The 27,012-nt window shown below is 45.4% G+C and overlaps 1 protein-coding gene across 2 annotated transcripts; it reads right to left on the reverse strand.

Moving 5' to 3' along the window:
- Positions 1-27,012, reverse strand: DPYSL4 (dihydropyrimidinase like 4). Of its 2 annotated transcripts, none has more exons than XM_072129611.1 (14): positions 26,656-27,012; positions 19,343-19,431; positions 16,381-16,565; positions 13,885-14,049; positions 12,692-12,753; positions 12,531-12,611; positions 10,888-10,956; positions 10,690-10,810; positions 7,872-8,028; positions 5,151-5,292; positions 4,329-4,499; positions 4,076-4,255; positions 1,398-1,569; positions 1-220 (listed from the first exon to the last, which is right to left on the reverse strand). In XM_072129611.1, exons 1-14 carry the CDS (start codon positions 26,992-26,994, stop codon positions 129-131), a joined length of 2,025 nt encoding a protein of 674 aa, XP_071985712.1. In that variant the 5' UTR covers positions 26,995-27,012; the 3' UTR covers positions 1-128. The 2 variants fall into 2 exon arrangements, with proteins under 2 accessions (XP_071985712.1, XP_071985713.1); XM_072129612.1 differs by lacking the exon at positions 26,656-27,012 and adding an exon at positions 24,788-25,098.

Below are 27,012 nucleotides of genomic sequence, written 5' to 3' on the forward strand. Positions count from 1 at the left end.
GTCCCCTTCATACACAATTGTCAGAAGGGAACTTTTTGTTTCAAGGTTTCCTTTTTTTTTTTTCATTTTCACAAAATCCTCATGCTGAATTTGCGACTTTTTTTTTCCTCCTGTACATATGTGGTTTACTATGAGAGTGAAGTAATATTAGAACGGCCACCGGGGGGCTCTACGATTTTTTGTGTTGTGCGTCTTGGTATATGGTCGTCTTTTTGAGATCCTGAAAGAAGAAAACGAGTTGGGTTAAGTTTAGGAGGTTGTGTTTGTATAGAATACTTTGTGATACAATATAATATTTATATATTATGTATCATTAGGATAACACTTCATATCTTACCAGGGAAACTGAGGATGAGGCCCCTAATGTGAACCTGTTAGCAAGGATGTCATTTTTAGCTGGTGACAGGTTCCAATAACCTCTGCTATATGGATTTATGCTATATGCCTTTGTCAGCATTCTAATCATTTCAGTACTTTATATAAGTTTATTTCACATTACCTGGCGTGTGTGTCCCTGGAGCCGACTCTTATATCACTATAATGAATGCACCAAGGAGACTGAGACACAATCACACACATGCTGCATCTGCTCATTTCCCACAAGGACTCATCACATGCTGCGAGCAGGAAGCCAGGCGATGTGAAATAACGTTTTATAAAGTAGCATCAATATTCAGAATGCTGACAAAGGCATTTTTAATATCATAGGCTTTTACAACCTATCACCAGCTGAAAATTATATTCCTGGTGACAGGTTCCCTTTAATTGGACAAGATTAATATGCACTTGAATGTTGAACCTCAATTTTTGTAGAAAGCAATATGTTAGCACTTTATCATAAGGGAATCATTGTAAAAGTTGAATGGGACCTGCCCCCAGGAACGAAATCCAAGTATTACCTATGAGATGCAATGGCTCCATCATAGGCACTTACCATGATGTTCAGCTGAGGTACATAAGGATACCATAGGGCCCCATAGCAAAATATAGAGCAGGCTTTCATATTCCCAGTCTAGTTAAGTTGAGAAATATAATATACATTTATATTTCTCTTCTACAGGACCCTGAACGATGAAACTGGCTACTTGTAGCCACTATTGAGGGGGGCGGGTGCACAGGAATTCAAGCGCCTTCCAATAAACTTAATAGAACATTAATATTATTATTATTATAATAGAACCTGTAAACATCTTTTGCATTGAGCTCCCCCTGGTGGCGGCTGCAGTAATGTATAAAGCAGCAATTCATGTTTCTGAGCCTCTTCCCTCTATGTATCAGCTGCATTCTCCACCGACATGGTGAGTACAAGGTAAGTACCCCACTGGGGGTTCCCTGTTGTTGTTACATTGTATCAACTGGACACAATATTTGCAAATTCAGTTATAAACTCAATTTACCTGACAAGCTGAACCCAGACTGATGCAGATTCCGGACCGGCGCCATCTGTACTTTTCCCGGACAGGCCGTGATCCTTGATGTTGGGGCGGGAGCTGCTGTTTTTGCAGTTATTGTGACGTCATGAACAGGTCCGTCATACAGACCCCTGGGAACGCCTCGGACCTCTGCCATCTGACACATAAAACACAAAGCGCAAAATCATTTATAGAAGCAAAGTGGGAAATGAGGTAATTTCATGGAGTTTATAAGTGGGTCACCGGATCTAATCCCTCAGGAGCGAGCGGGAATATCGGATGATTACAGCAGAAAAGAACCGACCTCATTCTCTCGCTCCAGAACTCAATATAAATGCAGAATTCTGGATACAATGTGAGTTCTGAAAATACTTATCCACAGCTCATATGTCACCCCCAAAGGGGCAATTCTCAGGGAGAAGAAGCTGCTTTATAAAGAAACGTGTCCCGGGTCTTTTACATACAATGAGCTACATCATTTCTTAAGGGAGAATTTACCCAAATTGATCTCCAAGGGTCTATAATGGTCCTATACCATAAGGTGGGGGGATGCAAAGTCACAATAATATTGGTGCCTTCCAATAGTAACCTAGTTTAACCAGGGCAAAGCGGTATAAGGTGCTGTGCCAGAGCAAGGGGGTATGAGGAGCTGTGCCAGAGCAAGGGGGTATGAGGCGCTGTACCAGGGCAAGGAGGTATGAGGCACTGTGCCAGTACAAGGGGGTATGAGGCACTGTGCCATGGCAAGGGGGTATGAGGCGCTGTACCAGGGCAAGGAGGTATGAGGCACTGTGCCAGTACAAGGGGGTATGAGGCACTGTGCCATGGCAAGGGGGTATGAGGCACTGTACCAGGACCAGGGGGTATGAGGCGCTGTACCAGGGCAAGGGGGTATGAGGCACTGTGCCAGGACCAGGGGGTATGAGGCGCTGTACCAGGGCAAGGGGGTATGAGGCACTGTGCCAGGACAAGGGGGTATGAGGCACTGTGCCTGGGCAATGGGTATGAGGCGCTGTGCCATGGCAAGGGGTATGAGGTGCTGTGCCTGGGCAAGGGGGTATGAGGCACTGTGCCAGGGAAAGGGGGTATGAGGCACTGTGCCAGGGCAAGGGGGTATGGGGCACTGTGCCAGGGCAAGGAGGTATGGGGCACTGTGGGAGGGCAAGGGGGCATGATGCGCTGTGCCAGGGCAAGGGGGTATGGGGCACTGTGCCAGGGCATGGGGGTATGAGGAACTGTGCCAGGGCAAGGGGGTATGATGCGCTGTGCCAGGGCAAGGGGGTATATGCGCCAGTACCATAAGGAGGTCAAATTGATGGATGTTGATAAAAAGTCACATAAATATGGGAGCAACTTATTAGTAACTTAGTTGTAGTTGACTCTGTGGCTGGACCTCGGCAAGGGGGTATGAGGGGCTGTAGCGGGGCAAATGGGTACAAGCGGCTGTAGTGGGGCAAATGGGTACAAGCGGCTGTAGTGGGGCAAGGGGGTATCAAGACCATCGTGAGAAATGCTGATACACGACCCAACACTACATTTATTTTACGGCACAACCCAATGTAATAATTCTCTCTCCCTTGCTTCAGTCTTAGGGCTACATAACGTCAGACATGTAATCAGAGAGCTCTGGCGCACATATGGGGTACATGTACATCGGGATCAGATCCCATTCACATGGAGTATCACACGCAGTTTATATGTCACATTATTATATGTATATTTGGAAATTCTACCATTCTGGAAAGATGTTCTAATTGTTATATCAGGACCGACCACAGCGATCCCCAGTATAGACTAGAATATCCTAAAAGGTGGTATCCGGGCTGGCAGCACTAGTATATATACTGTATATAGAGATGCACAGGTGATGAGTGTGTAATTGGTGATGCAGAGGATCCTCTGGGGATTATTATATTATTATTATAGTGACTGTGACTGTAATCACTAAATGTTCCCATCTCTGGGGGTGACGCTAATTCCTCGTGATGGTCGGAGACGCTCAGCGCTGCGGGCGGCAGGACCTGTCACATCCAATCTCTCATCCAAGCAGCGGTTCCAGGGGATGAAATATGGTTCATGTGTTCAGGATCCACAGACATCCCGGACTTGTTCTTACAGTCAGAGATGTAATTTTTATTCTGCTTTGATGGTGGAATTTTTTTTCCCTGGATCTATCACCATTTATTACAGAAAACCTGTCATCAGTTATGACCTTCACCCCCGGAGACCTGTGTGATCAAACCTTAGTCATTATTGTTAGTAGCAGCAGGACTGTGATAAATGCATTTGTATTCAAGGATTGTAGCTTCTCCAAGTGCACTGGATGTGTCCTCACACTGCTGTGCTCTTATCTCTCTGTAGTGAAATGCTCCACCTCTGCTGTAGTATGCAAACAGAAGCCTAATGCAGCTTTCACAAGGAGGAGTGGCTTTGGAACAGTTAAATAGAGAGCACAGAGCACAGCAGTGTGAGGACACCCTCTCAGAGCATTCGGAGCAGCTACAATCTTGGAATATAAATGCATTTTCCACAGTCCTGCAGCTACTAACAACCTAAACAAATAACTGCTTATACTCTACAACATCTATTGCAGGAAGGTCCCTATTGCACATAAGTGACCAGAACAAATGGATCGGACGTATAGTGACCCGCATGTCACTCACCCTGTTCCGGGCTTTAATCCTCTTGTATACAAAATCCGGGAATGTTTTCCTAGGAACGAAGCGTCCAGACCCCTGGCTCACATGGAGGGTCCCATCCTCTAAGACGATCCGTCCCTGACTTATGACCAGCTCCGGCGCTCCGTGACACTCCAACCCTTCAAATATATTCAGCTCCACGGCCTGATGGGAAAACGCGCGTCAGCGATCCGCTGATAAACGTACAATGATGGGAATATAGAGAATTGTCATTTACCAGGTTATGGGTCTTGGCTGAAATGATCTTCACGGTTTTGGGGTTCCAGATGACGAGGTCGGCGTCAGAGCCGGGGGCAATCCTGCCCTTGCGCGGATACAAGTTGAAGATCTTGGCGGCGTTTGTGCTCGTTACTGCGACAAATTCATTCTCATCCATCTTCCCCGGAGTCTGAAAATGAGGAAAATTTGGACCCTTTACATGATTCACATTACTCACTGCTTTGTTTTTCCCCTTATTTAAACTTTTTGGATATTTTTAGTTTTTTTCATTTCCATCTTATAGAGGAGTTCAGCTCAGTTTATATTTTGCACATCCCAAACTCTCCCCTACCACACTGACCCCCTCCTTTTAAGTAAAAATTTTTACGCTCACATTCTCATAAAATCAGCTTTATGTAATTATATTACCTGGAATCAGCGGGGGCGTGTCCTGCTTGGTAGACCCCTCCCATCTACTCCTCCCCATGCCTTATGCCTCCTTACTATTCACCACTTCATGTCATGTGACCAGGGTGTAGTCATCTGAGGTCCTTTTACCCCTAAAATTTGCCAATTCTACCCCATGTATGTATCTGATCACATGAAATCACAGCACATAATCAGCACCTAATCACAGTCTCCTAAAATATTCCATAGTTTATCATCCCAAATAGCCCCTTCATGGTTATTTTATATAAATCCCATGGATTCCTTATGTGCAGCCTTATGTGGCCCTCTCAGCAGCTCTGGGCCCCGGCACTCGCCCGGTACTAGCGCCGGTCCTGACTGCTGTGCTCAGGTCCTTCCCGCAGGGGTCAGTATTGAGAAGTCTCCTCCTTACCACACATTTCTCCCATATAATGGACATTCTTTCTTCTATTCCGTTCGTTCCCTCTGGGATAAGGGTAAAGTCGTCCTTCCCTATGGCTTTCTGTGCCGTGGTGAAGGTGCAATGTGCGCTGCCTGTTACCTGAAGGTCTGAACTGCAGGGAAATAGGCAAATATCAAAAGTCAAAAAGCCAAAGAGAAATAAGGGCGTATGAGGTTTGTGATGTGCCCCTGAGGATGTGCTGGATGTGACAAGAGACATAGGTTGGGTACATGGAAATCCAACTCATGGCCAAGTCCGCCTCATACGTGCAGCGTGTCCTAGAGGGGAGGGGGGAGGAGGACGCTTCTAGCCGCTGGTTTATATATATATATATACGAGGACGAAGGGCCCAGGAAGGTAAAATCCACCGGCCCGATCCTTATCTCCCCTGACATCTTCCTTTGGAGTTTGGAGGACATTAGATGGTCGTTCAAACTTGTCAAATTTCTGTCCTATTCTAAACCTCTTTTAGGGCTCTTGCACACAAACCCTATTAACTATTACAGTTCCGGCGCGGCAGAGGGAACGTCCTTTCATTGTATTTCTGTATAATGCAGCATCTCTTGTCCACTGCCACTACTGCATGCAGCCCGTGGGACTGTGCCACCATACGGCACCTATACGCAGGTTTCACATGTCCATGGACAAGAGCCCATAGACTGTGCCCAGCACATGGTCACCATCGTGAAAGCCGCCATATTGGATCAAGGGCAATCTTCCAGGGGGATGGTGCTCATGCAGAATATGCCTTGTGATGCACAGCTATGTGACGTGTTGTCTTATGGTGCTGGACACAGAGCTGAAGACGATGGATCCAATCGATATGAACCTGTAAGAGAATCTATGGAGAATCTTTGTGCTGATAACATTTAAACCACAATTCTGGTCTTCTTTAGGATGCTACATGAACACAATTCCATTGGAATAACTTGCCCTTGATCCAATATGCTGGGTGTAAAGATGGTGGCCATGTTGTGGACATAGCAAATTAGAGATGTCCACTAACTCTGGAGTATCACACCCGTCATATTCCCTTTAGTTTCTGAGGTCCTAGGACTTTTGATCCTCCCCATATAATAAAAATGGATTCTTCCTAACTACTTTACAGGCCAGAATTTACTCTCATTCACATCTTCACCTTCTTCTTCCTCTTTCTACTCTCAAAATCAAAGACATTTGTGGGAGAGTGGTTACAGGTAGAGACCATCAGGAGTATCACATTTCCCGCTCTTGGTTTGGGTTCTTTAGAGGACATTGTGTTTCTACTAATAAGAAGATAAAATTCCTCCTATTGAGGAGAAATTCTCCCAGCGGGAACATAAATAATCATCATTCAGGAGAGACTTTGTGGCTCCCATTGTCTGAATAAGGTCTTTGTCCCCCTCGGACTGCATTAGGTCCTTAGTAAGACCTCTACAGGAAGCACCTGTGGTGGGAATGTCTCCATCCATCAGGAATCGATATCCCTACTGCTCAATCAAGACTTCACTGAAACTCAGATATTTCTACTCTTCCACATAATGGGGGTCATTTACTAAGGGTCCGAATCGCTCTTTTTCGTCGGGTTTCCAGAAAATTACCGGTCTGCGCCGGAAAACCCGACGGATTCTGAAAAAACGCGGAATAAAAAAAAATGTGTTGTTTGACACGCACTTACCTGCACCAAGAATAGGATGGTGAACTCTGGCAAACCTCGGCGCAGCAGCGACACCTGGTGGACATCGGGTGCACGACCTAAGTGAATCGGCGGAAGACCCGAATCCTCGACGGAGAACCCGCCGCTGGATCGTGACAGGACCGGGTAAGTAAATGAGCCCCAATATGTTGAACTCAGCAGATAGACTAAGCTCTGGCTGAGGATATCTAGTGCACAGTTAGGCGTGTTCTGTTGGGATTCATTAAGATACATAATCACGGTTTAGGTTGGAAGCTGAATAACGTCTTGGGAGGTCATGTAAGAATTGGAGATTGGTTTTGTTTCTGATATTCATGCATTTTGATATGGCTATAGAAACTATCACAGATCATTACACCAGATGTCCGAAAAGTCGCGACAAAGTGGTCTGGAGATCTCCTCATCTTGACCCTTCACTAATAATTAAGCGTTGTCTTTAAGGGACATTTCGAAATTTGACCATAGACATTGGTCAGAAGGAGAAGCCAAGAGAGACCATCTGAAATGTACAGGGGTGTCCTGAATATCCTTCTACCTTTAGTCTATAGGAGAAGACAAGTCCCCACCAGAGAGCTCTTCATCACCTCCATCAACTCCAATTTTGTGTCACTTTTATCTCCATACAAGTTATCGGTTATTTTATGCAACAAATATGCCAATTATCCCACTACTGTCAAGTGGGCAGTCCTTTAGTAGAAGAGACAACCTGGCTCCACCAACATGGAAAGTAACGAGCCTGATTATAACGATAGGATCTATAACTAAGAGAAAAGGTTGGCCAGTAATGGTGGGAATTCACCGGCTGTGACAGGATCAGTGGAACACAACCTAGTAAAAGATACAGAGAGTCGGAGTAGATAATGAAAGATTCTCTTAAAGATGACCATGTCTTTTAGTAAGAGGTTATCATAGTCCCCTATCTGTGATGGTAATGGAAAGTCTCAAGGACCCAATATTCTACACCGGAACAACCAAACATCAGTAAGTGTATAAAATAGACAATAGTTGTGACCTACCAGGACAGTAAGGAGCTGAGATACTCGGAGGTTGTAGGGTCCGGATTAATAGGTGGTGAAGTGACGAAGGCGGCAGCTTTTGCCCAGTTTTTGCTCCAGTAGTGGGTGCCATCGGTGCCCAGAGCGGCTGTGATTGTCTCTCCATACACCACTGTACCTGCAGACACAAACATTCAACTATTGGGATCCACTGACTGTAATGTTTCCAACGTGGATGATAACACTTGATAATATTTTAATGGTTAGGATTTGGAACCTTAGTGGCCAAACTGAGAACTGCAAAACGCAACAGTCAAATGTAACATGTTCTGTAACTGTCAGCACCTGTCCAGCAAATGTGCAACCACAACTGGCCTTGGCGCTCGCTGTCAGACTGGGTAAGTGGTGGAGAGCTCACCCTGTGGCGTCCCTGCGGGCCAAGGCCCGGCCTACAGCAGATAAACCGCCCTGACAAGGGCGAACCCACTAACTGACCCTACAAGATTACAGGGAAGACTTAGTCTGGCAACTGCTGGATGGTGGAGCAGACAGGTAACAGGAATACTGAGATAGACCAGTGTTCACACTGGCGCACAGAAAACTAACACAAGTCTGAGATGGGGAAAGCGCGGTCACACTGGGAGATGCATGACACTGAGGGACAAACAACAGATACAGACAGACAAGCGGAGTCGGATGGAACCGGGTCAAAACCAAGATGGCGGCAATCAATTAGCAAAAAGAATGGTTGGTAGGCAAATAAGAAGTCAAAGCACAGAATAGCAGAATATAAGGCAGTAATGGACACCGCCCCCAGCACTGACTGGCTCAGCCGTCCATCACTCAAACCACAGCTGCAGACAAAACAAGTTCAAAGTCAATCACAGGCAGCACAGAAGCCTGAAACCTGAGTCTGAATCTGCGAGTTCTGACAGCAACTTTCCTGCGGCGCCAATACAGGTAACATGAAACATTTCAAGGACATTTGTAATGTCGGAAAGTATTCAGAATTCAGAGAACCCTTGGACCACAATCTGATGTGGAATGGACCATTGCCCTGTATCACACAGGAGAGACCCGCAGGATTCTTGGCTCAGAACATAAAACCCATTAACTGTCAATGATACAAAATTGTAAGATGTCATCATTGTATCATAATAAGGTTCTCATTTTCTGCACGGAAGATAAGACTGCAATGATATAAAATAACATCTTAGAATAGCGACAGAACAGCCATGGATGTAAATCTCAGCATCGCCTAAGGATGAAGCGGCCACCACCGGATGCCAGGGAATTCATTATCCCTTCATGAAGAAATGACCTCATTTTTGTATTTCTGCAAATTACTCTGGTTTTATTCTACTGTTTCCAAGAGGGAATAGAAGAATAGAATGCATTAGGTTTGGAGATATTTGGTATTTGCAACCATCAATAACATTCAGAAGAAGAAGAAGAAGGATAAATATGGAAATTGAGGGGTAATAAAATATTAATGTATACAATGTTACAGGGATTATCAGTTAAACTTAAAGACCCTAAACTATAAGTTAGTGCCTCTATCTAAAGGACCCAGCGTGTTGTGCATCAGAAATCATGTGGGGAATGTGTAATACCTCACCTTCCCTGTGGGGGCGCTGTAGAGAGATGAAACAACTACCACTGAATTGATCACATTACACCTGGACTCAGGGGATCTCAGCAGCGTGGTGGACGCTTTCTGATCCTCTCATTGTTGGGTAACCCTGATATTGTGTGAAATGGAGTGGACTATATAGCCCAGACAGTTAGTATTGCCATAGAAGGACCCACATAGGTGATCAACTAGAGATCCACAGGTGTGAGGCACTCGAAACCCAAACCAAGTGGACACATGGAGAAGTCCTGGTAACACATCTGCATCGCAAACCAGCAATGACAAGTCCATGTATCACACAGCCAATGTGCAGCGCAACCCCTTACAAGTGAATGCAATACCGAACACAACCACTGTATTACCTGTGGCGCTGTCTCCTCATTACTGAGCTCTCACTTTATAATAATGGAGTCTGCGGTGTTAAAGTGTTGCAAACTTTTTGAAGAAATAAGCCCAAGGGTGCAGCAGCCATGAGGAGAATTGAGCCTCTAGCCTCAGGCAGCACCAACTGAAGGAAAGTGGTGGCAACATCAGGGGCGTAACTAGGAGAGGCCCCTTAGCAGACTTCTAATATACATATCTGCTGAGCTATGTGCTGTGTACTGTGGAAGATGTGCACTGTGTGCTGTATAATATGTATATAATGGTGCACACGCTCCACTGTTTAGTGTAGCAGGTATGGTCATGGGCCCCCTGACACTGTGGGCCCCATAGCAGCTGCAATGGCTTCTACCGCTGTAGTTACACCCCCTGAGCAGCATCAGGGCGCAGTCACCTGCTACAAAGTAAGAACTGACCATTACAAATAGTGTCTCTTCACACCTGATGTCACCCAGGGGGGGGGGGGAGGGGGGCTGCATGGAGACTGTAAATAACATGATATGTTACTATTGGTATTGAAGGAGGGGCAGACCGTTTTATGGTTCCCCTCAGGCAGCAGAGAGCGTAGGTTCTCCCCTGAATAAGCCCTAAATGTTGTGACCCTCTGTATGTATAATATACTCCCCTCCAGGAGCCTCCCTGGGGGGGTCACTTACAGAGACTCTTCTGCACATTCTGCTCTTGAAAACTTTCCAGAAAACCAGGTGAATAATTATTTCTACGGTCGCTCGAAAATGAGATTTTCTGCTACAACGAACTTGGGAAATAACTCACAATAAAAAGTCCCTGGAAATGTCTGTGATGGAGACGGTGAATGTTTGTTACCTTTCCGCTTTGCCTGAGCGATGACATCGGCCGCCCCTCGGCTCATGACTTTGGTGATGTACAGGGGGCAGTTGGCTTGTTTGGCGATGGTTATCGCACGGTACGCCGCCTCCGCTTCAACCTGCGGGAACACGAGACACCACATCGAGATCTATTCCCTGTAACGTGCTCTACACACAGGTGAAATCTGTCCATTACCTCCTCCGGGTGACTGAGGACATGACCCTCCGGGCCGCTGACGCCAAGGTCTAGCAGACGCTTTTGTTCCTAAATGTAATAACATCTTATTAATATTAATAGTACATGGAGATAAAGACCAGCAAGGAATGACCCCTCATACAACTTTCATTGAGTTAAAAACAAGGTAAAAAGTCACTTGAATTATATCCCCCATCGTAACAAGTCTGGGGGTCTGGGGGTCCGGCTACTGGACTGAAGAAAACGGCCTTTGTGATAGTAGAGGAGGATGTACATTGCTGTTCTATACATCTCTATGGGACCACCTGTGTCATGATCAGTGGCAGAACCAGAAGACGGACCCCCATTGTCACTGTCCAGCTGTGTGTGTCAGGAGATGATAAGCTTTTACTACTAGATTGGTCCTCGCATGCACTTTTTTCGGACTGTTTGCCGTTTTTGGGATTTGCGCAGCTTTGACAGGTATTTAACAGGGGTTTGCACTGGGATTGTGTCGCAGCTGCGCTTCAACCATGCGCCAGAGATCGGGGAGCTGGACGTCGGACAATCCGACTGATTTGGACTGAGCGCGGGATTTAACTTTCAAATTGTGTCACAAGACCAAGCACTTACATGCACCAGGAAGAAGAAGGTGAACTCCGGGGACCTGAGCGGGGAAGTAACACATGCAGGATATCGGGGGCATGATCTTAGTGACTCCCCGCACAGTGCATTATACAGGGACAATGCACTTACATGCACCGGGAAGAAGAAGGTGAACTCCAGGGACCTGAGCGGGGAAGCGACACATGCAGGATATCAGGAGCATGATCTTAGTGACTCCCCGCACAGTGCATTATACAGGGACAATGCACTTACATGCACCAGGAAGAAGAAGGTGAACACCGGGGACCTGAGCGGGGAAGCGACACATGCAGGATATCGGGTGCACGATCTTAGTGACTCCCCGCACAGCGCATTATACATGGACAATGCACTTACATGCACCAGGAAGAAGAAGGTGAAGTCCGGGGACCTGAGCGGGGAAGCGACACATGCAGGATATCGGGCGCACGATCTTAGTGACTCCCCACACAGCGCATTATACACGGACAATGCACTTACATGCACCAGGAAGAAGGTGAACTCCAGGGACCTGAGCGGGGAAGCGACACATGCAGGATATCGGGGCGCAGGATCTTAGTGACTCCCCGCACAGCGCATTATACACGGACAATGCACTTACATGCACCAGGAAGAAGAAGGTGAACTCCGGGGACCTGAGCGGGGAAGCGACACATGCAGGATATCGGGGGCAGGATCTTAGTGACTCCCCGCACAGCGCATTATACACGGACAATGCACTTACATGCACCAGGAAGAAGAAGGTGAACTCCGGGGACCTGAGCGGGGAAGCGACACATGCAGGATATCGGGCGCAGGATCTTAGTGACTCCTCGCACAGCGCATTATACACGGACAATGCACATACATGCACCAGGAAGAAGAAGGTGAACTCCGGGGACCTGAGCGGGGAAGCGACATTGGGTGCAGGATCGGGGCACAGGGCATCATACACGGACAATGCACTTTCGGGGAACTTCGTCGGACAGGTAAGTAAATGGGCCCCTACATGTCTATTTAGGACCCCACTGAGTACCAACCTCCTCAATGATGTCTCCATTCTCTGCGTGAACCTGCGCCACTGCTCCCAGATCACGGATGATGCTGAAGATCTCATACATCTGTCAATGGAGAAAATGAAGATCAAACTACATAAAACAAAACACGACGGCATCTCACAAAAGGTTTTATTGTAGGGCACCTGAGCGTCCGTGCACTGGTATCTATCCTTGTAGGACATGTAAACCAGGAAGGAATTCACACCTGCAGAAGAAGCGAGACATCGGGGATAAAGCTGATCCGCCAAATAGAAGAACTTTCATATAGAATTATATGTGACTGTAATGTGGAATCAGATGAATTCATAGATGTCATAAATGATGAATGTACAGAGAGATGACATTCAGGAACCATCGGATCATCATGGATCATCCTATAACTTCTGTTATGTAAGATGAGATGCTCACAGGTCTCATCCATGTCGTCCATTGGTTTCTATAGTAAAGGGCTGCACGTCACTCCACTGGGTGTGCAAGAAGGGGCTCAAGTCGGATACCAGTCCATTAAGTATAATAATAACAAAAAAAACACTTGGCCCTCCATTTGATGATGCAAAAACACAGAATTTTACTGGTGTACAAAGTATGACAATCCAAATTCATGTAACGTTTCGGTCTTTACTATAGACCAGTGATGGCTAACCTATGGCACTGGTGCCAGAGGTGGCACTCGTAGCCCTTTCTGTGGGCACTCAGGCCATCACCAGAGAGGACTCCAGGTATCTTCCTACAGTCCCAGACAGCCCAGGACTTGCTGTGCACAGAGCCATTTTAAAGGGACAGCTGTACCTGGGACTATTTTCTGCTATATTGGTGCCTCAGAGTGCTGGTATCAATGAAAGCTGTGACAGAGAAGGGAGTATAAATCACTAATTACATTTCTGTGTTGGCACTTTGCGATAAATAAGCGGGTCTTTGTTGTAGTTTGGGCACTCGGTCTCTAAAAGGTTTGCCATCACTGCTATAGACCTTCTTCAGAAAAGCCTCCTCCGCAGAACTTGCTGCCTCTCGCCTCTCTCATCATCATCATCCTCTTCCACACCTTGCAATCCGTGTCTGAAGAAGGTCTATAGTAAAGACCGAAACGTTACACGAATTTGGATTGTCATACTTTGTACACCAGTAAAATTCTGTGTTTTTGCATCATCAAATGGAGGCCAAGTGTTTTGTTTTTTTTTGGCATTTGGTTTCTACACTAGATTTGGATGTTATAGGGACAGGTGAGTGAATCTGATATTTTGGTGACTCCCGAAGATTTCAATGTAAATTCGGACCAACTTGTTCCCCATCCTGATTTTTGGTGGATACTCTGTAATATTCCGGGCTACATACGCACCCTTGTCCTTGACCAAGGCTTCCATCTCCTCTTTGAGGCTCTCGTGCCAGTGAGTGATGTCCACATGTAGCGAGTAGTCGCAGCACACTTTCCCATCCGCCCATTCTCTCCACTGGTCATAAGCCGCAGCCAAACTCATCCCAGCGTCCGGAGAGACATGGTCAACTAGGAGAAGAGGAGATACCTACAGATCAGTCACATTCCTGTTACATTTCTATCGTTTCTTACTATTTGTTGTATAGAGGTGTGGAGACTCTTCCCAGTGACAGATAAAGGACTTTGTATGAGCATAACGTACAGAATATTGTATCGGTCCCTTCTAATAGGCCCACTGGGGCTGTGCTGTATACTACTGGGGGCAGTGCTGTATACTACTGGGGGCAGTGCTGTATACTACTGGGGGCAGTGCTGTATACTACTGGGGGCAGTGCTGTATACTACTGGGGCTGTGCTGTATACTACTGGGGGCAGTGCTGTATACTACTGGGGCTGTGCTGTATACTACTGGGGGCAGTGCTGTATACTACTGGGGGCTGTGCTGTATACTACTGGGGGCAGTGCTGTATACTACTGGGGGCAGTGCTGTATACTACTGGGGGCAGGCTGTATACTACTGGGGGCAGTGCTGTATACTACTGGGGGCAGTGCTGTATACTACTGGGGCTGTGCTGTATACTACTGGGGGCAGTGCTGTATACTACTGGGGGCTGTGCTGTATACTACTGGGGGCAGTGCTGTATACTACTGGGGGCTGTGCTGTATACTACTGGGGGCAGACTGGGCTGTGCTGTATACTACTGGCGGCAGGCTGTATACTACTGGCGGCAGGCTGTATACTACTGGGGCTGTGCTGTATACTACTGGGGGCAGTGCTGTATACTACTGGGGGCAGTGCTGTATACTACTGGGGGCAGTGCTGTATACTACTGGGGGCAGGCTGTATACTACTGGGGGCAGTGCTGTATACTACTGGGGGCAGTGCTGTATACTACTGGGGGCTGTGCTGTATACTACTGGGGTCAGTGCTGTATACTACTGGGGGCAGTGCTGTATACTACTGGGGGCAGTGCTGTATACTACTGGGGGCTGTGCTGTATACTACTGGGGGCAGTGCTGTATACTACTGGGGCTGTGCTGTATACTACTGGGGGCAGTGCTGTATACTACTGGGGGCTGTGCTGTATACTACTGGGGGCAGTGCTGTATACTACTGGGGGCTGTGCTGTATACTACTGGGGGCAGACTGGGCTGTGCTGTATACTACTGGCGGCAGGCTGTATACTACTGGCGGCAGGCTGTATACTACTGGGGCTGTGCTGTATACTACTGGGGGCAGTGCTGTATACTACTGGGGGCAGTGCTGTATACTACTGGGGGCAGTGCTGTATACTACTGGGGGCAGTGCTGTATACTACTGGGGGCAGGCTGTATACTACTGGGGGCAGTGCTGTATACTACTGGGGGCAGTGCTGTATACTACTGGGGGCTGTGCTGTATACTACTGGGGTCAGTGCTGTATACTACTGGGGGCAGTGCTGTATACTACTGGGGGCAGTGCTGTATACTACTGGGGGCTGTGCTGTATACTACTGGGGGCAGTGCTGTATACTACTGGGGGCACACTGTATACTACTGGGGGCTGTGCTGTATACTACTGGGGGCAGTGCTGTATACTACTGGGGGCTGTGCTGTATACTACTGGGGGCTGTGCTGTATACTACTGGGGCTGTGCTGTATACTACTGGGGGCAGTGCTGTATACTACTGGGGCAGTGCTGTATACTACTGGGGGCTGTGCTGTATACTACTGGGGGTTGTGCTGTATACTACTGGCGGCAGGCTGTATACTACTGGGGTCAGTGCTGTATACTACTGGGGTCAGTGCTGTATACTACTGGGGTCAGTGCTGTATACTACTGGGGGCAGACTGGGCTGTGCTGTATACTACTGGGGGCAGTGCTGTATACTACTGGGGGCTGTGCTGTATACTACTGGGGGCAGTGCTGTATACTACTGGGGGCAGTGCTGTATACTACTGGGGGCAGGCTGTATACTACAGGGGGCAGGCTGGCTACATACTGGGGGGGGGGGGGGTCTGTGACCAATGCATTTCCCTACCTCGGCTTATACTAGTCAATAGGTTTTCCCAGTTTTTGATGGTAAAATTAGGGGTCTCTGCTTATACTCGGGTCGGCTTATACTCGAGTATATACGGTATTTTAGCCTCAGAAACCACTTTAGTACATGACTGTTGGCACATGGGTGTAGGTGCAGGTGTTAACCAACCACCATGGAAACAACTTGAGTTGTTAAGTTCTGTGACTAGGCCTATGGAAACCAGAGGCCCGGTAGGTACTGCCCCAGTATTTCTTGGTATTAATGGCTCAGAGTCAGATGTAGTATCTGTAGGTCTATTAGTGGATGAGTCCGGAGAACCTTAGTGGTTACGAGGCAGATATCTGTTGGGATCATGTACTGGAGTCTGTGGTGCACTCACTTATCATGGTGGTGCCTCCTGACAGCGCCGCCTTGGTTCCTTGAAAGAAGTCGTCAGCGCTGGTCATCCCCATGGTGGGCATCTGTAGTCTAGTGTGCACATCTATTCCTCCAGGTATAACCAGCAAGCCATGAGCCTCAATGGTCTTCACTCCACCGGGGACAATGAGATTTTCTCCAATTTGCCTACAAAACAAAGTAACAACTGGAAAACATTCTAATTTGAGGGTCCACGTGCCTCATCATCCCCCCATTTATTTGCCCAAATATTACGATTTTGTGAGCTCCTCATAGACAATACTGGTTGAAACAAAAGTCCCAGGACTCCCTTTAAAGGGGTTTCCCACGATAGAAAATTCTCACTTTTATACCCCCAGTGATGTCACAAAATAAAGGTCATTTTAACCCCTTACTTTACAATGTTACTCAGTGTTATTGCTGTTTTAGCTCCTATCACCCGCTAGGCTGCTCAGTGCAAAATCCCAGGGTGTGGGCGGGGCCTCTCTAAGCACAAACACTATGACTTATCTTGTTCTGTGGGGTGACAATGTGGTTACATTATTAGGGTACAGGTGTAAATACACTTTCATCTGGCCTTTTGATTTAGCACGTAAATCCTCAGTAGGGTTGAGCAAACCCAAATCACAAAGTGTGGCAAGAAGTTTGGGTCCAGGGTCATCGCCACCGGTAACACTTGTGGTGTTAACCCTTTAAAAGCAGCCAGCAAACCTGTGCATGCCGCATTTTCCCTACAGTGGGTGCCACCTCCAGGTGTTGACATTCGGTTTCGGGAACCTGTCCTGAACTTTTGTTTAAAGTTTGGTTGAACTTGACAAACTGGAACCTGAATGGGTTTGCGCATCACTAATCATCAGAAGATCTTCCACCCACTTTTCGATGTAATCACTGCACTCTGCATCCACTGCACTGTATATGGTGACAAATGACTGGTGAGACCTCGCTGACACCATAGGGGACTCTTGTCCCCATTTGCCATGGAAAGGTCCATCTTACAGACATGCATCCACTGATTGGTGGTTGGACTCATGTAGTCCACATACCCAGGGTCATCCATGCTGCTCTGGGATCTTTGGTTGCTTTGTTCACCTCTTCAATTGGGTTTCTTCTTTAATAACCAATGAGTTTTGGAGATAAAGGGGGTCATTTACTAAGGGCCCGATTCGCGTTTTCCTGACGTGTTAACCGAATATTTCCGATTTGCGACGATTTCCCCTGAATTGCCCCGGGATTTTGCCGCACGCGATCGGATTGTGGCGCATCGGCACTGCCGTGCGCGCGACGCAAATCGGGGGGCGTGGCCGAGCGAAAACCCGATGGATTCGGAAAAAACACCGCATTTAAAAAACAAAAAGTGTAGCGGAGCTTGCACTTACCCTCACCAGGAATAGGCCGGTGAACTTGAGTGCATTTCAGCGCAGCAGCGACATCTGGTGGACGTCGGAGGAACTGCCTTAGAGAATCCTGCCTTAGCGCGCCGCTGGATCGCGAATGGACCGGGTAACTAAATCTGCCCCAAAGTGTCTGTAAATTATGAGTCTGTGTGTTCCCTGCAGAAGTCAGTAACCATTTCAGAACAGAACGGATGGGGAGGTGAATAAAGACATAACAGAGGGCACCAGATATATTGAACAATATTTAGTCTTCTGGATGGAGGGTCACAATAATGATTCTACTAATATCACTAATCCAGGGGATAAATACTTCTATATAGAAGTCCCCTTTAAGCAGTTACTATTGGGATTATTGCACTCACTTTACAGGTTCCAACGGATGCTTTAAAGGAAACCTACCACTTATAATGGCCGGGGTAAGCTGTAAGTACCGAGCACCAGCTCAGGGTGAGCTGGTGCCGGTACTTACTTTCGTTAGTGTTATAAACCGCGGTATTGCGGTTTTAACACTTTTTAAACTTTAGAGCAGGAGAGGCTTCGGCGCTGCGCGCGACCGTGCGCGCGCAACATCTCCGCTATTTCCTATGTAGGTGCACGCACGATCATGCGCACGCAGCGCCGAAGCCTCTCCTGCTATAAAGTTTAAAAAGTGTTAAAACCGCGATACCGCGGTTTATAACACTAACGAAAGTAAGTACCGGCACCAGCTCACCCTGAGCTCACCCTGAGCTGGTGCTCGGTACTTACAGCTTACCCCTGCCATTCTAAGTGGTAGGTTTCCTTTAATAGTCTAATAGTACGAGGCTGATGTCAGTCAGTCCCAGCATCGCTCCCACTACTCCAAGCGTCAGGGTGCGGTCACACATTGCAGTTAAAACTGCATCGCAATCAGGTTTGAGGTGGTTTTAGGTGCAGTTTTGTCAATTTCACAGGTAAAAGACATGGGGGTCATTTACTAAGGGCTCGATTCGTGTTTTCCCAATGTGTTACCCGAATATTTCCGATTTGCGGCGATTTTCCCTGTATTGCCCTGGGATTTTGGCGCACGCGATCGGATTTTGGCGCATCGGCGGCGGCATGCACGCAACGGAAATCGGGGGGCGTGGCCGAACGAAAACCTGACGGATTCGGAAAAACCGCCACATTTTTTAAAAAAAAGTGTTGCGAAACTTGCACTTACCTTCACTAGGAATAGGCCGGTGAACTTCAGTGCATTCCGGCGGGCCTCGGGGAACTTCAGCACAGCAGCGACACCTGATGGACGTCAGAGGAACTACCTTAGTGAATCCCGGCCGGACCCGAATCCTCCGCAGAGAACGCGCCGCTGGATTGCGAATGGACCGGGTAAGTAAATCTGCCCCATGAACTGAATGTGTGAATTTGATTTTGAAGGAGAAAGCTGCTCCACAAATGCCAGATGTCTTTCACTTGTTAAAATAAGTAATATCACCTAAAACCAACCCCAAAACTAATTGCGATGCCGTTTTAACTGCAACGTGTGAACGCACCCTCAGGGTTGTTACGTAAAGCAGAACTTAAGACACCACTCACTTTATTAAGCCATCTTCAATGTATATGTCCGCGCAGAACGACTGGTCGTCATTTACGATCTTCCCTCCTTTGATTAGAAGTCGGTCGCTCTACAGAAGAAGAGGGAGACTTATTAATATACCAGAGGCTCAAAACGCTACATAACCACAAGAGGGTCCGCGATACACAGACTAGACCCCTAGTATCTCTTCACTAGTCACGTTATACTTATGTAAAGTTAGGGTCATTCTGATAAACCTGAAAGTTAAACTGGGACCATTGAACCCCAAAACGGATAATAGTGCACGGTCTATTCCTCGCTATAGAAATGCCAAAACAATGAAACAAATTGTCAGTAGGGAACGTCCCTTGTCCTGATGGGTTCTGGTGGATAGACGAGGCTGTGAAGTTATTACTATATCACAGCTTCTATCATATCCTTCGTTGGAGGGGATGGTGACAAGGAGGTCCCACGGCCTCCTCCATCTACTAGCAGGACACATGAGGTCAGAGGAATCCCCGATCCTGCAGCCACAGGGTCACATGACCAATGTCTCCCAGCAGCTACAGAGAAACGTACATAAGGTAAGTAGAATATGGGAGACCCTATTAAGGACTTGTCTTCACCCGGGTAAAATTTGTAATTAGTGGTCAACCCCTTTAAGTAATTTATGGGGTTATGAATGGTGAAGCCTCCTAGGTCAATATCATCCCAGGAAGAATTGCCTTGGGTTATGGTCACATATGTCGGATATTTTGCAGATTTTATTTCCATTCATCTTAATCAGATTATTTGCACAACATGACAGAATTTTGCAAAACCCGTTCACATGAATTGAAAAGTTGTAGAAATTTCTAGATGTGAACATCCCCTGATCAGGGGGGGCAGCTCAGAGGCTGCAGGGGGGTACAATTATATATCATTGTATATGAAATGTCAGCAGGAGATGATGCAATATTAACATTTTTATGTGTAAATATTTAATACATCACAGAACAGGAAGTAGGATAATGTGTCTCCTGTCCTGATACTGAGGGGTCTCTATACCCACAATTCCCAGTGTGGAATGAAAAGCAGATAATGTAATTTCATGTGGCAGATTGTAATGAATAATGTAATAGTGATCCTGGTCACTCCCAGGCAGAGCTCTCTGTATGACGTCTTCTGGAAGCAAAGCCCCTCCTAAAATGTGTATATTATATCATTTATATTATATAGTTATTATAGGACACAGGTCAAAGTCTAACTGTGGTTCAGAGATGAGGGAATGACAATTACAACATGATATCTATCTATCTCCTATCTATCTATCTATCTATCTATCTATCTATCTCCTATCTATCTATCTATCTATCTATCTATCTATCTATCTCATATCTATCTCCTATCTATCTATCTATCTATCTATCTATCTATCTATCTATCTATCTCATATCTATCTCCTATCTATCTCCTATCTATCTATCTATCTATCTATCTATCTATCTATCTATCTCCTATCTATCTATCTATCTATCTATCTATCTATCTATCTATCTCATATCTATCTTCTATCTATCTATCTATCTATCTATCTATCTATCTATCTATCTCCTATCTATCTCCTATCTATCTCCTATCTATCTATCTATCTATCTATCTATCTATCTATCTATCTCATATCTATCTATCTCATATCTATCTATCTATCTCATATCTATCTATCTATCTATCTTTCTATCTATCTATCTATCTATCTATCTATCTCATATCTATCTATCTATCTATCTATCTATCTCATATCTATCTATCTATCTAGAAATAGGTGAAAAAGCGGTTTGTCTTTTATTCCATAGTGAGTAACAGTACTGTTACTCACTATGGAATAAAAGACAAACCGCTTTTTCACCTATTTCTGGAGTGCTGCCCGTTTTCTCTACATCCTAACTAGAGGACTTATGGCCCAGTCCTAAGGTGCCTGCACCCAACTTCATATACGAGGTTTGTGCCGCTTGGACTTTCTTTTTGGTATCTATCTATCTATCTATCTATCTATCTATCTATCTATCTATCTATCTCCTATCTATCTATCTCCTATCTATCTATCTATCTCCTATCTATCTATCCATCTATCTATCTATCTATCTATCTATCTATCTATCTATCTATCTCCTATCTATCTATCTATCTATCTATCTATCTATCTCCTATCTATCTATCTCCTATCTATCTATCTATCTCCTATCTATCTCATATCTATCTCCTATCTATCTATCTATCTATCTATCTATCTATCTATCTATCTATCTATCTCATATCTATCTATCTCATATCTATCTATCTATCTCATATCTATCTATCTATCTATCTATCTATCTATCTATCTCCTATCTATCTATCTATCTATCTATCTATCTATCTCATATCTATCTATCAGGGTCCATGGATGCATCATCGACATGAGGGTCCATGGATGTATCATCTACATGAGGGTCCATGGATGCATCATCTACATGAGGGTCCATGGATGCATCATCTACATGAGGGTCCATGGATGCATCATCTACATGAGGGTCCATGGATGTATCATCTACATGAGGGTCCATGGATGCATCATCTACACGAGGGTCCATGGATGTATCATCTACATGAGGGTCCATGGATGTATCATCTACATGAGGGTCCATGGATGCATCATCTACATGAGGGTCCATGGATGCATCATCTACATGAGGGTCCATGGATGCATCATCTACATGAGGGTCCATGGATGCATCATCTACATGAGGGTCCATGGATGTATCATCTACATGAGGGTCCATGGATGCATCATCTACATGAGGGTCCATGGATGCATCATCTACATGAGGGTCCATGGATGTATCATCTACATGAGGGTCCATGGATGCATCATCTACATGAGGGTCCATGGCTGTATCATCTACATAAGGGTCCATGGCTGTATCATCTACATGAGGGTCCATGGATGTATCATCTACATGAGGGTCCATGGATGTATCATCTACATGAGGGTCCATGGATGCATCATCTACATGAGGGTCCATGGATGCATCATCTACATGAGGGTCCATGGATGCATCATCTACATGAGGGTCCATGGATGCATCATCTACATGAGGGTCCATGGCTGTATCATCTACATAAGGGTCCATGGCTGTATCATCTACATGAGGGTCCATGGATGTATCATCTACATGAGGGTCCATGGATGTATCATCTACATGAGGGTCCATGGATGCATCATCTACATGAGGGTCCATGGATGCATCATCTACATGAGGGTCCATGGCTGTATCATCTACATAAGGGTCCATGGCTGTATCATCTACATGAGGGTCCATGGATGTATCATCTACATGAGGGTCCATGGATGTATCATCTACATGAGGGTCCATGGATGTATCATCTACATGAGGGTCCATGGATGTATCATCTACATGAGGGTCCATGGATGTATCATCTACATGAGGGTCCATGGATGTATCATCTACATGAGGGTCCATGGATGCATCATCTACATGAGGGTCCATGGATGTATCATCTACATGAGGGTCCATGGATGTATCATCTACATGAGGGTCCATGGATGTATCATCTACATGAGGGTCCATGGATGTATCATCTACATGAGGGTCCATGGATGTATCATCTACATGAGGGTCCATGGATGTATCATCTACATGAGGGTCCATGGATGTATCATCTACATGAGGGTCCATGGCTGTTTCATCTACATGAGGGTCCATGGATGTATCATCTACATGAGGGTCTATGGCTGCATCATCTACATGAGGGTCCATGGATGTATCATCTACATGAGGGTCCATGGATGCATCATCTACATGAGGGTCCATGGATGTATCATCTACATGAGGGTCCATGGATGTATCATCTACATGAGGGTCCATGGATGCATCATCTACATGAGGGTCCATGGATGCATCATCTACATGAGGGTCCATGGATGTATCATCTACATGAGGGTCCATGGATGTATCATCTACATGAGGGTCCATGGATGTATCATCTACATGAGGGTCCATGGATGCATCATCTACATGAGGGACCATGGATGCATCATCTACATGAGGGTCCATGGATGTATCATCTACATGAGGGTCCATGGATGTATCATCTACATGAGGGTCCATGGATTCATCATCTACATGAGGGTCCATGGATGTATCATCTACATGAGGGTCCATGGATGTATCATCTACATGAGGGTCCATGGATGTATGATCTACATGAGGGTCCATGGATGCATCATCTACATGAGGGTCCATGGATGCATCATCTACATGAGGGTCCATGGATGCATCATCTACATGAGGGTCCATGGATGCATCATCTACATGAGGGTCCATGGATGTATCATCTACATGAGGGTCCATGGATGTATCATCTACATGAGGGTCCATGGATGTATCATCTACATGAGGGTCCATGGATGTATCATCTACATGAGGGTCCATGGATGCATCATCTACATGAGGGTCCATGGATGCATCATCTACATGAGGGTCCATGGATGTATCATCTACATGAGGGTCCATGGATGTATCATCTACATGAGGGTCCATGGATTCATCATCTACATGAGGGTCCATGGATGTATCATCTACATGAGGGACCATGGATGCATCATCTACATGAGGGTCCATGGATGCATCATCTACATGAGGGTCCATGGATGTATCATCTACATGAGGGTCCATGGATGTATCATCTACATGAGGGTCCATGGATGTATCATCTACATGAGGGTCCATGGATGTATCATCTACATGAGGGTCCATGGATGCATCATCTACATGAGGGTCCATGGATTCATCATCTACATGAGGGTCCATGGATGTATCATCTACATGAGGGTCCATGGATGTATCATCTACATGAGGGCTGTATTATCTAGGGTACATGGCTTCCAAATTCTCCCTCTGTATTGTATATTTGGCTACTTCCTCTTCTATTAGCTACAAATTATTAAGTTACATAATTGCCAAACAATCTTTTGGACCCTCGTATCAAAGCTCAGACTGAACAGATTTATTTGGATTATACAGAAGGAAATAATTGACCCAGATTCAATCTTTGCTCATTAGTGATGGTAATTTACAATCGATGGGGATGTGATGTCTGATGGGGGGGTCAGTAATTCCCACTTATCTATAAGTGATTCTATAGGAGAACCTGCAAGCGATGATCACAGCAACAGTCAGCAAGAAGAAAACATGATACAAACATGACCCATATACGGAGGCTTCTTATATCGGTATACAGAGGATGAGCCCCCTCCCCGATACAGTGCATGCAGACCCCTGAGCCCTAGATATAAAGTGATGTGGGGCTGGGGGTCCCGGTGTGTGTTGATGTTTTTAAAGGGCCTAAGAGCATTGACTCTGCTGATATCATGGCTGTCTCTGCCCCGGATCATCCCCCCCCCCCCCTCCATCCCATCTTACAGTAATCCTGGGGATGTTCTTCTTTCCCTGGTACGACATCCTGGCTGCTTGAGATCCCCAACTTCCCAGCAAATGAGGGGTCCCCGGTCAGGGCTGTGCTCCTAGGTATTGTGCGTCTTGCCAGTCAGATGGGGTGGGGGATGTGCTTTTTGTTGTGCAGGGCTCTGTGGCTCCCCCTGCACTGGAAGCAGCTGATTACAATGCCAGCCTCATCCTCCAGCCAGGGGCCTCTCCTAGGGCCTGCGCCAGCCCACCTCCCCCCACCAGAGGGCAAACAAAGGACCAGCCTCTCATGGAGGATGCTGGGGGTGACCCTGCGCCCTCTCCTGGAGCACCACATCACACCTACACCCACAGCACCCACTGACAGGATGCGCTTAACCCTCTCACTGCCGCCTGCAATTCTCCAACCTGCCAGTGAAGGGGTTTCATCTAAGTCCAGAGTTGTCAGGAATAGTAGAATAGAAATAATACAGAATAAAAACATCAATTCAGGTTCATAAGAGAATTGTCCTAAAGTTGTGGAATTTTACAATGAAACATGTAACCAACAAACAATAGAAAAAACATCACTGAGAAATATTTACAATTATTACGATTAATATGGGATAAATAGATAATTAGATAGAGGATAGATAGATAGATAGATAGATAGATAGATAGATAGATAGATAGATAGATAGATAGATAGATAGATAGGAGATAGATAGATAGATAGATAGATAGATAGGAGATAGATAGATAGATAGATAGATAGTTAGATAGATAGATAGATAGATAGATAGATAGATAGATATGAGATAGATAGATTGATAGATAGATAGAAGATAGATGATAGAAGATAAATAGATAGATAGATAGATAGATAGATAGATAGATAGATAGATAGATAGAAGATAGATGATAGAAGATAAATAGATAGATAGAAGATAGATAGATAGATAGATAGGAGATAGATAGATAGATAGATAGATAGATAGATATGAGATAGATAGATAGGAGATAGATAGTAGATAGATAGATAGGAGATAGATAGATAGGAGATAGATAGATAGATAGATAGATAGATAGATAGGAGTTAGATAGATATGAGATAGATAGATAGATAGATAGATAGAAGATAGATGATAGAAGATAAATAGATAGATAGAAGATAGATAGATAGATAGATAGATAGATAGATAGATAGGAGATAGATAGTAGATAGATAGATATGAGATAGATAGATAGGAGATAGATAGTAGATAGATAGATAGATAGATGGATAGATAGGAGATAGATAGATAGATAGATAGATAGATAGATAGTAGATAGATATGAGATAGATAGATAGATAGATAGATAGATAGGAGATAGATAGATAGATAGATAGATAGATAGGAGATAGATAGATAGATAGATAGATAGATAGATAGATAGATAGATAGATAGGAGATAGATATGAGATAGATAGATAGATAGATAGATAGATAGATAGATAGATATGAGATAGATAGAGAGATAAATAGATAGGAGATAGATAGATAGATAGATAGATAGATAGATATGAGATAGATAGAGAGATAAATAGATAGGAGATGGGAAACAGTGAAATACATATATGAGATATTAAAATAGATAAATAGAAGATGAGATTTCTATATATATATATTTACACAGATATGAGTGAGAGAGAGCTGTGAGATAGACAGATATATTTATCTATAGAAAGATTAGACATATTTATGACATATATCATCATTGCTGCTTAATAAAAATTGGATAAATAGAATACACAACAGAGATGATAAAAGATAGAATACAGTATATCAGTATAAGCGGGTGCTATACATAGGGGGAATTTGGTGCAGTATGTAGATGGGTATTACCTGGGTACTTGCTGGGTTTGTCTCCTCTTGTCCACTCTCATTCATTGGGGGGTCCACTCTCTCAGCTGCCCCTTGCCCATCCATGCTGCCCCCACTGCTGCCCTCACTCCCACACTCACTGAGCCCATCAGAGCTGGCACTGGAGCCTGGCACCTGCGCCTTCCTCTTCTTCCCAACACTCAGGGAATCAAAGTTAATGTTTTTATTCTCGAATGCCCCCTCCACGTTGCAGAACATGCCCCCATACTTCTGCCTGGGCTTGGGGCTGCCAGACCCCAGCTTAGAAAAGTAACTGGGGACATCTCCCTGTAGTGTGTCAGTCCTGCTCCTCTCTGCCATGGCTGTGGATGTGCGACT

This window comes from Engystomops pustulosus, chromosome 11, assembly GCF_040894005.1.
Source record: "Engystomops pustulosus chromosome 11, aEngPut4.maternal, whole genome shotgun sequence".
Classification (NCBI taxonomy): Eukaryota; Metazoa; Chordata; class Amphibia; order Anura; family Leptodactylidae; genus Engystomops; species Engystomops pustulosus.

What these genes read in the sequence shown, in the direction of transcription:
- DPYSL4 (XM_072129611.1), bottom strand. Translation starts at nt 26,994, where the DNA reads ATGGCAGAGAGGAGCAGGACTGACACACTACAGGGAGATGTCCCCAGT. An exon ending in ACCAGTGCACGGACGCTCAG is followed by an intron (nt 12,612 to 12,691) that starts GTGCCCTACAAT and finishes CTCCATTGACAG; the next exon opens with ATGTATGAGATCTTCAGCAT. An exon ending in GGATTAAAGCCCGGAACAGG is followed by an intron (nt 1,570 to 4,075) that starts GTGAGTGACATG and finishes TTTATGTGTCAG; the next exon opens with ATGGCAGAGGTCCGAGGCGT.